The following is a 12,617-nucleotide window of genomic DNA, read 5'->3' on the forward strand; positions in this document are numbered from 1 at the left end:
CGTGTTAAAATTGTTATTGATTACTCATTCTATGAACATTGAACTAATATGATAATGTTTACGACGTATGTACATGTCAATGAACTAGAAAAGATAACATGGTGCAAACAATACAAATTTGATATAACACATAAATAATTAAATAGTGAGCAATTAATAATCATAGTAACTTTATAAATACTCACAAGTAAAGGGATTAAAAGTGTACATTTCAATTAATCGAAGATCAAATTTACTTAAATATTACAAGGACTAAATTCAGAAACAATAACATATATATATCCAATGTAATTCCAGAGGTGGAGTATGGAGAGAATGTTCTGAACGTACCTAACCTTACCCCTACCTTGTAAAGGTAGAGATCACAAGGACTAAATTCAGAATTTATTAAAATCCAAGGGACCAAAAGTGATATTAACCAAAGAAAATATATACATTAGTATATAAATTAACCAAATTTTCACCTGATCAGAAGAACTCCTCTGCATTTTGTTCACAAACACATTAGTTAGATCCCTTCTGGTGAATGAACTGATCAAATTTTGATCTGAACTCTGACGGAATTCGGACAGGACGGTAACTTTTATTAAGCCACACTGATGTTCTTCTTGCCTCCAAGATAGGCTATGTAAATTCAAGAAAACACATTAAGATTTGACAAGTATAAAGTGTCCTTTGTAATTGAATGATAATAGAGTTAACTAACCTCTTGATCTGGAAGCTTGAAGATGAAATGTTCGAAATACAAACGAGCTGCTGTAGAGCCGGATACTCTCACCTTCACGACGAATCTATCTCCACTCTAAACCAATGATGAAAGAAATGATAGCTTTTAAGCAGTTGTGTTCACATTTGTAGTCATAAAAGACTAAACATGAGTTCTGTTTTCCCATATGACTTAAGTCACAGATAGTCAGATACCAAAGCAATGTTGTATCAAACTACCTGTGTTTTTGAAGTTGGATCTCCAAATTCGACTTGAAGTACTAAGTATTATATATATAACAGATGCATATTGATTGGTCGTTAATGATGTTTAGATGAGGGTTATACATACCCTTAGAGGTGCTAGATACTTAAGTGAAAGCTCTGTTGTTGCTAATGCATCACCATTGCGAGCCACTTCATCAACACTTACGCCAATTCTTTCAAAGAATTCATGACAGCCTGTTTCATTTATTGAAAAATATTGTCATTTGAAAAAGTCTATGATAAATGGACTATAAGTTAAGTGCAGATCGAAATCTTAAACCTTACAATGTTGACAATAACTTGCATAAGTAGCATTGTTTACAACACCAAACTGATCCAATTCATAGTCCCTGACTTTGAGTTCAACTTCATGGAAATAGAGCTGATCACCCATTCTGCAAAGTTCATAAATAAATAATCGACTATGTTAACGCGCAAATAGGAAACTCTTTCTATATTCAGTAACAATTTGACTTCAAACTTGTTATATTACGAGATCACATTATAAATTGGATTGGAACAGAGGAAGTCTAATAGATACAAATACATACCTTTGTGTACCATTGAGATCAAATGCATTAGTTTCAAAACTCCTCGATTTATTGGCTGATAACTGTAAATTTGGAAGGGGGAGTTGCCTGACCGGAAATGTAGACGGTGACCGATGATTCGGCAACAGTGAGTTAAGGCAATTGCTGCCAATCAAAGGGGAAAATAGGGATTGTGACATTTGGGGAAGAATTTGCAGATGGAAATTCAAAATATTGGGAAATTTATTTTTAAGTATATGTAGGCTTTAAGGTTTATGCTGTTGTTATTGCGTTCGAAGCACGTAATAGCAAATTGTCAAAAAAAAAAGGTTAGCTCAAAAGTCTATAATAAATATTACTTAAATTTTTAAAAGTTAATTATAAACGAAAACGAAACAAAAAAAATTGATTACGTATTCATTTTTATTAGGCGAAATGGTCTGGTGGATTCTTCTACTTGTATGAGTTTGTATTGTAAACCCTTCTACTTAACAATTTATTAAAATAATAAAGATAATTATGACATTTTATTAATTAATTTATGTGATTATATTTGACATGTCATCTATTCAAGGCGATTGAACTACACACATGATAAGAGGGGTTTAAAAATATTCGTTTGATTGAGTTTAAGGGTTTAGTTGCTAAATGGTTAAGTAAAAAGGTTCACAGTACAAACGCATACAAGTACAAGGGTCCACCAGACTATTTCGCCTTTTTATTATGTATAAGTTTCTTCTTATATAATGTGTATGTAGACATTGAAATTTTGCGGACTCTACAAGATGTGTTCAATTCGATTTGACACTCTAGAAAGTGTGTTCAGTTTCAATTAGAATTTTTGGAGGCTACTCAACCCTAAACCTTAGTTTATGCTTATATAAAGGGTACTAAATTCCCATAAAAGGCATCTCAAAATATCCCATAAACTATCTTGGGTATTTTTAAACATCAAGATCTCGAATATTCCACAAAAGTCATGGAATATTCATATAGAGGTTAAATCTAAATCATCCTAGTTCGAGAAATACGCCACTAACGGCCCTCGAATCATGGATAAATCTTAGGAGAGTAGAATCAAGGGAGGAATAGAATTGTACCTGCATATTTATCAATAAAGTTATGCTTCTTCAGATTTTATTTGTGTGGTTTATTTGTTTTCCATATGTTTAAAATTTGTTGCAAACAAATTGGCACGCCCAGTGGGACCAAATTTGGCCTTCATCTCTTCTATCTTAAATTAAATCGGAAAATCTGAAGCTGCAATTGTGAAAGAATGAGTACTTCAAGCCCCGTCTTTGAGTTTCATCGAGTCTACACTCCGATAAGCCTTGAAGCAAATGGCATTTGTAGACATTGAAATTTTGCGGACTCTACAAGACGTGTTCAATTCGATTTGGGACTCTAGAAGGTGTGTTCAGTTTCAGTTAGAATTCTTGGAGGCTATTCAACCATAAACCCTAGTTTATGCCTATATAAAGGGTACTAAATTCCCTTAAAAGGCATCTCAAAATATCCCATAAACTATCTTGGGTATTTTTAAAGACCAAGATCTCGAATATTCCACAAAAGTCATGGAATATTCCACAAAAGAGGTTAAATCTAAATCATCCTAGTTCGAGAAATATGCCACTAACGGCCCTCCAATCATGGATAATTCTTAGGAGAGTAGAATCAAGGGAGGAATAGAATTGTACCCGGATATTTATCAATAAAGTTATGTTTCTTCAGATTTTATTTGTGTGGTTTATTTATTTTCCATATGTTTAAAATTTGTTGCAAACAAATTGGATAGAAACAAGTTGACAACTGTTGTTATCCTTTTTTTCTTTTTATGTTATATTATATATTAAATTAAAATCTGTAAGATTTAGTCCAACTAAGGAAAAAATAATAATATTAAAAGAGGTTCAAATTTATTCGGTCTAATAGTAGAATTTCATGGAGATAAAAGAATTTCGTAGAAATAGCGTTATTCCCACCAATCACTTTTCGGTCATATCTTTGAAAAATAATTATTGTTTCTAAATTTTAAATTTAACATGTAAAGTCTTATGATATTATTTTATTTATAAAATTATAAGACAGTAAATTTTAAATTTAACATGTAAAGTTGTCCTTTTTGCTCCAGAGTCGTTTATTATGCAAGTCAACATATAGTGATTTTATTCTTAATTATATTCTTTCTTCAAGATCATGTCAAAGCCCATGAATACGTACGTGTTGAATCGTTCAAAAATACATTTTTTTTCACAACAAGTATTTTAGATAATTTGATATTATTTAGTACAACATATAAGGGAACATGATAGAAAATATAAAAGACAACACTTCTAGAGATTTCAAATAGAAAATATAAAGGACAACATTTCTACGATTTTCAGTTGCTTGTAGTTCATAATTAACTAAGTTAAATCTTCAATGAAATGACTTAGCTACATTTCTACAATTTTCATTTCATTGAAGATTTAGCTTAGTTAATTATGAACTACAAGCGACTGAAAATCGTAGAAATGTTGTCCTTTATTTTTTCTATTTGAAATCTCTAGAAGTGTTGTCTTTATATTTTCTATCATGTTCCCTTATATGTTGTACTAAATAATATCAAATTATCTAAAATAATTGTTGTGAAAAAAATGTATTTTTGAACGATTCAACACGTATTCATGGGCATTGACATGGTCTTGAAGAAAGAATATAATTAAGAATAAGAATCACTATATGTTGACTTGCATAATAAACGACTCTGGAGCAAAAAGGACAACTTTACATGTTAAATTTAAAATTTACCGTCTTATAACTTTTTAAATTTACCTCTTATAACTTTTTAAATTTACCGTCTTATAATTTTATAAATAAAGTAATATCATAAGACTTTACATGTTAAATTTAAAATTTAGAAACAATAATTATTTTTCAAAGATATGACCGAAAAGTGATTGGTGGGAATAACGCTATTTCTACGAAATTCTTTTATCTCCATGAAATTCTACTATTAGACCGAATAAATTTGAACCTCTTTTATTATTATTATTTTTTCCTTAGTTGGACTAAATCTTACATATTTTAATTTAATATATAATATAACATAAAAAGAAAAAAAAACAACAGTTGTCTACTTGTCTCTATCTTCATCGAAAGAAACCACACTACAAATTCACATGTATATGTCCGTCTAGATAGAAACGTGTGTGTATCTTTATGCATCATATCAACAACTATGTATTATTATTATTATTAGACTTTTAACAAACAAGAAAATAAAATGAGAATATATTTTATTTTTAAAAAAAATAATAGCCTGCAAGGTTCAAATTCCAATGAGCCTTGTAAGGTTCATTGGAATTTGAGCCTCGTTTTAGACAACCTAATTTAAACGGTGTTAAAAATTGTTGCCCTTTTGATTTCATAATTAATTGAGTTGTCCTTTTGGAATTTTCGAAAAAATTTATTGCCCTTTTGATTTCGGACTCCAAACTTTTCCCTGGAGCAGGACAGTAAATTGTCAAAATAAGGAAACACAGAAAAGTTTCTATTATAAGCATTACGTAAATTTCTATAAATTAGTTATAAAAGGGAAAGGAAACAAAAAATGTGTTACGTATTCATTTTAATTACGTAATTTATCTCTCTTTATCTCTGCTATCATAAATGATTTTTTATATTTTTAGGACACTAATATTCTTATCCACTCCAAGTTTTGAGGTGTTTTATATACATTTTCTTTCTACTAATGGCGGGATACATGTCCCAACAATGCATTCTCAAACAATACCTCGAATGAAAGAGAGGTTTTCGATAAAATATCTTCCAAAACCTCCCTTGCTTCTTAAAGCTTTCCCCATTTAATTTCATTCAACAACCTCATCGTCAAAGAATTTCTATTTGGATATAGTGTATTCAATATTTTAAAAATGCATTTGGGAATGAATAGTAATTACTAATAAGGGTAAAATAGGTATAAATTAATTAACTTTCTTTTGATTTTTCAAACTGAACAACTAAATGTTGACATCTATTCTTATAATAATACTGGACAAATGGAGTATCAATTTACTCCCATTTTTGTTATCTTTTATTTAGTTTTACTAGTCTCAGGAAACGTACGATTGATAAACAAAAGGATGGAGACCCTTTACCAGAAGAAGAAGGATGAAAAACAATCACAAGGGGGAAAGGAAAACATAGAAGTAGCACAGGCAACCAGATAGAATTATGAAAGTGGAAGCCAACAAAGGGAAATGGATCAAAACATTAACAAGACAAATGACTAAGGAAATGTTAAGGCATACAATAGATTTTCTTGGCCTTTCTTATGTGTGATCACTACATCAAAATAGTTTTTAGCAACAATAAATATACACATTAACAAAGAAAATTATTTATTTCGTTATGATATTTTATTCAATTTAAAGATCATGTAATGTTAACGAATACTCATTTTATCAGCATTGAACTAATATGATAATGTTTACGGTGAATTCATATGTCTATGAACTAGAAAAGATAACATGGTGAAAAAGTTTTAAAATATTTTAAGAATTTTATTTAAAATACTATGAAATGTCATATTATCATATCATATCATATAATACTAAAATCGAGAAGCCTTTAAACTTACAAGTTGAAATATTAAAACACTCATTAAAGTTGAATGACACTCTTATCCTCCATTAAAACTCTACTCCTACAGTATTTTTAGTACACATGCGTCAATTTACCTTCTATTAAATATCATCATTAGATATAAATATTTTTATCAAATAGTCAACTGTATAATTATTTCTTCGTAGAATATTTTTCTTGATAACTCTAAAATTAATCAAGGAGTTGTAATTAATACCACAACATGGTCTATATTCATCGACCCAAAAAATATATTGCAATTTGAATGATAATTCTTTATAAATAATTTAATAAAGAACAAATTTACATACACCAAAGATATGAAAGCATTGAAATTAGCAAAATAAGGCAATAAAATGAGTTTCGCTTAATAAGGGCTCATTCTCTTCTTCTATACTTGTTGATTCAGACATTATAGATTGCCCCTTTACTTTTATATCTCTCTCTTCCCTCCTCTCTCGCTTTGTGTATGTGTGTATGTTTCGCGTATATGAAGCAACAAGTACAGCAGAATCAAACCCTTTCCGACAATGAGTTTTGGATGACCTAATTTATCCGATCCATCCTCTTGATGAGCTTCGATGGTTATGACATCGTTTGGTCAGTCTTTCTCATCTAAATAGTCTTCGACTACACCCAGGTTCTATTGTTCTTGTTTTGATATTTTATTTAGGTATATTTTTATTACTTTTGCCTAGTGATTTTAGCATTCTTGCTCTATTATTTAATTTTTCTACTAGGTATTTTGAATTAAATTGTTCAATTTGTGTTCCGTCATTCTAGTTGTGTTATTTTATTTAGATAATTTTGTTATTATTGCTTTGTTATTTTATCATTTTTTATCTGATACTTTATGTTGTTATTAGGTATAGTAAATTAATTTGAATCGATTGTTTATTCTATGCTCAATCATTCTTACTTGTATTTTATTTATGTATTTTGTCTTTCTTGTTTCATTATTTTACCATTCTTTCTTTCCCATTTTGTTATTGGCTTGTTAGTCTGACTACTTTGATTCATGTTTTGCTTGTTAGTTGCTTTCTTGATTATTATTTTTACACTTGACTATTTTTATAACTTGCATTAGTGGCTTTTGGGTATGTTCGTAATTTAAGATTGTGTCCTCAATTAGGGTTTGGGGTAGGGGTGGCCGGTAAGGGCATAAATGGAGTTCCTATATTGTTAGTTGGATCTTGGAATATAGGGATATTGAAGAGTAGGCCGATCGAGTTGGAATAACACTAGGGTGTTCGACTATAGAAGTTATTCATCTTGTAAGGAGATTGTTGGAGTAATATAGGTACAATAAGAAGAAGACTCACAAATGGTGTTCATTGGCCAAGAAAAGATGTATAATAAAGTCTCTAGGGAGGTCCCTTAGAAGTGTTTGGAGTCTAAAGGTGTACTTGTGGCTTACATTAGGTCTATTACGGATATGTATGATAGATCCAAAATCATTTACAACAATTAATCATAATGAAAGGTACAAAATTTACACGAAGAGATGAGTTACTCAAGTATAAGGAGGATGATCAGGGATATCATGAAGACAAGATAGGAAATGGGTAAGGTGTTGTTAAAGAATGAAATTCTTGATCCATTATAACCAAAAAAAATAGAATTTAGCGATGGACAAATTTCATAGTTAAGTGGCAAAATTTTTGTTGATCCTATTCGGTGATGAATTAGTGATAGATTTTCATTAGCTACGAACAAAATAGCAACAAATGAGTGATGACCTTTATAGTTAATTTCAATTTTGTACTGGTGATCGTCAAGTTCGACCCATTTCCAAGCACTCAAAATAAAATAAAGTAATCGGTACAAAGTTTTTAGGTACTATATACAACATAGTAATCGGTAACAAAGTTTTTGTATTACATTGTGATTACACGACAACTTTTTGAACAGGTTTTGATAATGCCAAAGTAATTCAGACAAAGTGAATCAGGTTCACAATTCAGTAGCAGAACTAACGCGAGAACTGAGAAATCGAACAAAGTGAACCAGGTTCACAATCCACTAGCAGAACCAATGCGAGAACAAAGAAACCTTATCAAAAGACAAAGACTCCTAAATAAGGAAAAAAAGTGCAGAAGAAATTTTAAAAGACAAAGACAATCCTACATAAAGAAAAGAAGTGCAGAAGACTTCTTATAAGACAAAGACTCTTAAATAAGGGAAACAAGTGCACAAGACTCCTTATAAGGAACGGAAAACTTTTTGAGGAAAAAGAATTACTTACCTTGTAGGATTAACTAGGGTCTAATCCACCCTTATAAAAGGATCATTAAAGAGGAGGCACACAGTTTTTTGCACAATCATAAATCGAGAATATTTTGCAGCAAGAGCTTGTGCGGCTGAAAAGAGCAAGATGGCAGAAGAAAAAAGAACTAGAGTTAGGTTTTCTTTCTAAAGCTTAGTTTGCATGTCTCATCTTAGAATTGTTGTTTAGGGATAATTGTTATAAGTGTGAAAGAATTTGTGAGAATTGTAACACGAAGTGGGTTTGACCTCTTGGAAAGTAGAGAAAACGGTTATAGATAATCGTTAGAAAGAATTGTAACAAGAAGTAGGTTTGACTTCTCAGAGAGAAGAGTGCACAACTATAGTTAGTTAGTGTGAGTAACAAGAAGTGGTAATCTAAAGTTGCTCTTTGAAGTTCGTAAAGTTTGGTGAAATCCTAATAGGTGTAGGTCGCGGTTTCTCTTCCCTTGAGCAAGAAAGTTTTCCACGATAAATAATCTATGTTCCGTTTTGTTACTATTTCTTTCTAGTCAGTGTTAAAACTTCCCTTGAAAAAGAACACAAAGATTAGAATAATTTGTTAGACAAAAAAAAGTATAATTCTTGACTTTTAACAGTAAAATCTGGAAGAATTAAATTGGAAATTGAGGGGAACTTCACAATAAAAATTGGCTCTGTTCACAATCAAATAGAGTAACAATACAAATTTAATATAACACACAAATAATTAAATAGTGAGCAATTTGCTATTACTCTCACAAGTAAAGAGATTAAAAGTGTACATTTCAATTTATTGAAGATCAAATGTAGTTAGATATTACAAGCACCAATTCCACAAAGTAAGATCTAGAGACGGTGTTGTGTACCGCAACTCTTCTGGTGAAGGAACTGAACAAATTTTGAACTGAACTCTGACGGAATTCGGATAGGACGGTAACTTCTATTAAGCCACACTGCTATTCCTCTTGCCTCCAATATAGGCTGTGAAAATTTTAAGAAAATACAGTAAGATTTGACAAAGTATAATGTGACTCTTTGTAATTGAATGATAATAGAGGTAACTGACCTCTTGATCTGGAAGCTTGAAGATGAAATGCTCGAAAAATAATCGAGCTGCTGTAGAGCGGGATAATCTCACCTTCACCACGAATCTATCTCCACTCTAAACAAAACAATGTTATATCAGGTTGCCCGTGTTTTTATAGTTGGATCTCCAAATTCGACTTGAAGTAGTATGGTAAAAACTATATACAATTGAAAAAACTAACAAATACATGAACCATAAACAGGATGAAATTCGACATACCTTTAGAGGTGCTAGATACTTAAGTGAAAGCTCTGTTGTTGCTAATGCATCACCATTGCGACATATTTTATCAACACTTACACCAATCTTTTCTAGAAACTCATGATGGCCTGTTTCATTTATTAAAAAATAAGTCTTACTTAAGTTCAAATATTGTCATATGTGTACGATCGATTATCGAAACAGTAAACCTTACAATGTTGACAATAACTTGCATAAGTAGCATTGTTTACAACACCAAACTGATCCAATTCATAGTCCCTGACTTTGAGTTCAACTTCATGTAGATAAAGCTGATCACTCATTCTGCAAAGTTCACAGATAAATGTAAACTCATACCAATAGGAAAAAAAAAAAGAAATTATAAGAGATTTTTGTTCTTTTTTTAATATTGTGTTACATTGTTTTATTTATTGTTACTTGTTTTAAAAGGTAACGAAAAATTCCATGTACTGCCACTGAACAGAGGAAGTAATAGATATATATACACATACCCTTGGGTACCTTTGAGATCGAATGCATTGTGAGCTTCAAAACTCCTCGATTTACGGGCCGATAACTGTAAATTTGGAAGCGGGAGTTGCCGGTGAAGGATGACCGGAAATGTAGACGGTGGTGGCCGATGATTCAGCAACAGTGGGTTGGGTGCAATGCAGACGGAATGAGACATTTGACGAAAAATTTCGGAGGTAGAAGAGAAGGAAATTGCAAATATTGGGAAATCTGTTGTCCAAGTATATGTAGATTCTAGGTGTTAGTGTTTATGCTTCTTTTATTGCTCAAAAGTCTTATACCAGCGATTTTGGTGGAAAAAAAATTTCAACTCACATGCTGGCCTAAAAATAGCAAAAGTTCACATGTTTCATTTTAAAAAAAATTTATAAATTGGTTGACTTTTCCACCAAAATTGCTGCCACAAAATTCATAATTACGCCGCAACAGCAGCGATTAAAAAAAAAAAACATTAACGAAAATTGCTGCCAAGGTAGCAATTTTAATTTATTTTTTTTAAATCGCAAAATCGCTGCACCGGCAGTGATTTTCTGGTAAAAAAAAAATCCCACCAAAATCGCTGCCAATGCCTAGCCCTTCTTTTTTTTTTTTCTTTTCAAACTTAAAATTCTATAACATCAAGAAAATGAGAAGATTTTCAAATCAAATATGGCAAACAATGGTGTTGTTTCAATAACACTAGCAAAAAATCTAGTGTGATTAGCATGTATCTAGGATACTAGCTACGCGAGATACATGTATCTGGTGTAATGCATCCCAGATACGCGAGCGAGATAAGAGAGTGGCGAGTGAAATGAAAGGGAGGCAAGGGCGCGAGATTTGCCCATGTATCCTAGATACATGTGAATTCACTTGAATAAAGTGTATCTAGAACAAATTAACCTAATTTTTAGTCCATGTATCCTGAAATACATATATCTGGACGTACCAAAATTTGGTAAGATTCGTAATATTACAACATAGCATACATTTAAGTAATTATCTCATATACTAGTAAGATTGTTGTAAGTTACCCTTAAATAAATAGTTTTGGCTCATGGGTTGACCCCAGTCTGGCCCTAATCAAGCTAAGTGTAACATCTCGCAACTAGAAAGAACTTTAAAATCTGAAAATAGTCATTTTTGGAAAGTATAAGGAAATCTGGAAAATTTTAAGTAAGTTAAAGTGAGTTTTGGTCAACTTCAAACGACCATAACTCCTTGCTCAGGATGATTTAGGTGTAGTTCCAGATATGGTTTGAAAGCTCTTGGAATGATCTTTCCAACGCCGCCAATTTTGTGCGATTCCGAGTTTGGATGAGTGAGTTATTTCCTTTGGAAGTTGGGCTGTTGGATTAAGGAAATGTCCAATCCGGATTTTAAGGGGTATTTTAGTCTTTTCATTGCCCTATTATTTTAATCCGTTTTTAGGAGTTTAATATGGGTCAAATCAGATTTTAGTCAGTTTTAGAATTTGGGATTTCACGCTAGGGCTAAGGACAAAGGAAAAGAAGAAACAAGAACGTTCAAGATCGTCGAAGTTTGGCTTGTGGAATTCGTCGGGGGTTATCCCTACAAGGTATGTGAGACTACATAGTGTTGGGTTAGTTCACCCACATGCCAAACATGATTCAATTCAGCGAATTTAAGTCTTTGAATGATTAGAAATTGAGTTCTTGATGAACATTGTTGAAAGTTTCGTTGAATTCTTGGAGGTTGTGTTGTTAAGGTTTCTTGATGATTTGATTCATGTTTCCGGGTGTAATTTTGGTTTGAATCTATCATATATTGAGGGTATAAAGGATTCAAAGTGTTTGGGGAAAGAACCATTAGAATTTAGAGGGTTTAGAGATGAAAAACGGAGAAGAAAATTCGTCAAACACCTGGGTATGGGGGTGGGGCGTCGCACAAGCCAGCGCGCCCTAAAAGGGTACCTGAATGTTCACCCTTGGGGAGCCGCGCCAGCCAGCGCACCCCAAACCAGTCCCTGAATGTTGAGGGTTGGCTCCCCGCGCCTCTCATAGCGCCAGGGACGCCAGCTCTCCCCATTCGTTCCCCACCTTTTCGTACTTGTTCCTTAGCAATGTACCTATGTTTTCTAGTTAATTCCAACACTCTAAGGTACATCTAAACATCATGAAATCATCCATACACATGAGATCATGAACCTTGAATCCAAAATCCAATTCAAGGAAAGTTAGGATCAAAGTTAAGAGAAGTTCATAAAGTTTTCCATAAGTCTTTAACAAACGTTGTAACTTTGTTTTAAGACTTAAGTCCAAGTTAAGCAAATAGTAAAGAGTTGAGTTCATTTCTCAAAAATCTATTAGGGAACTAAGTATTCCCAAAGAGGTTATAAATGTTTTCACATTTGAGCAAGAAAATGGAACATTGATTTCAAGAGAGCTTTTTAAGCTAAGTTTGAGCAATTATCTCAAACCAAA

The 12,617-nt window shown here is 32.1% G+C and overlaps 2 protein-coding genes across 2 annotated transcripts; both read right to left on the reverse strand.

Moving 5' to 3' along the window:
• Positions 1–156: 156 nt before the first annotated feature.
• LOC125813394 (acyl-acyl carrier protein thioesterase ATL3, chloroplastic-like) lies at positions 157–1,711 on the reverse strand. Its single transcript, XM_049492898.1, has 5 exons — positions 1,524–1,711; positions 1,258–1,367; positions 1,058–1,167; positions 707–802; positions 157–624 (listed from the first exon to the last, which is right to left on the reverse strand). Exons 1-5 carry the CDS (start codon positions 1,700–1,702, stop codon positions 505–507), a joined length of 615 nt encoding a protein of 204 aa, XP_049348855.1. The 5' UTR covers positions 1,703–1,711; the 3' UTR covers positions 157–504.
• Positions 1,712–9,221: 7,510 nt separating this feature from the next.
• On the reverse strand, positions 9,222–10,351 carry LOC125813396 (acyl-acyl carrier protein thioesterase ATL3, chloroplastic-like). The gene is made up of 5 exons (XM_049492900.1): positions 10,176–10,351; positions 9,878–9,987; positions 9,682–9,791; positions 9,442–9,537; positions 9,222–9,356 (listed from the first exon to the last, which is right to left on the reverse strand). Exons 1-5 carry the CDS (start codon positions 10,349–10,351, stop codon positions 9,222–9,224), a joined length of 627 nt encoding a protein of 208 aa, XP_049348857.1.
• Positions 10,352–12,617: the final 2,266 nt, after the last annotated feature.

The sequence above is a fragment of the Solanum verrucosum genome, unplaced genomic scaffold (genome assembly GCF_900185275.1).
Source record: "Solanum verrucosum unplaced genomic scaffold, falcon-dt-bn FXZP01000203.1, whole genome shotgun sequence".
Lineage (NCBI taxonomy): Eukaryota > Viridiplantae > Streptophyta > Magnoliopsida > Solanales > Solanaceae > Solanum > Solanum verrucosum.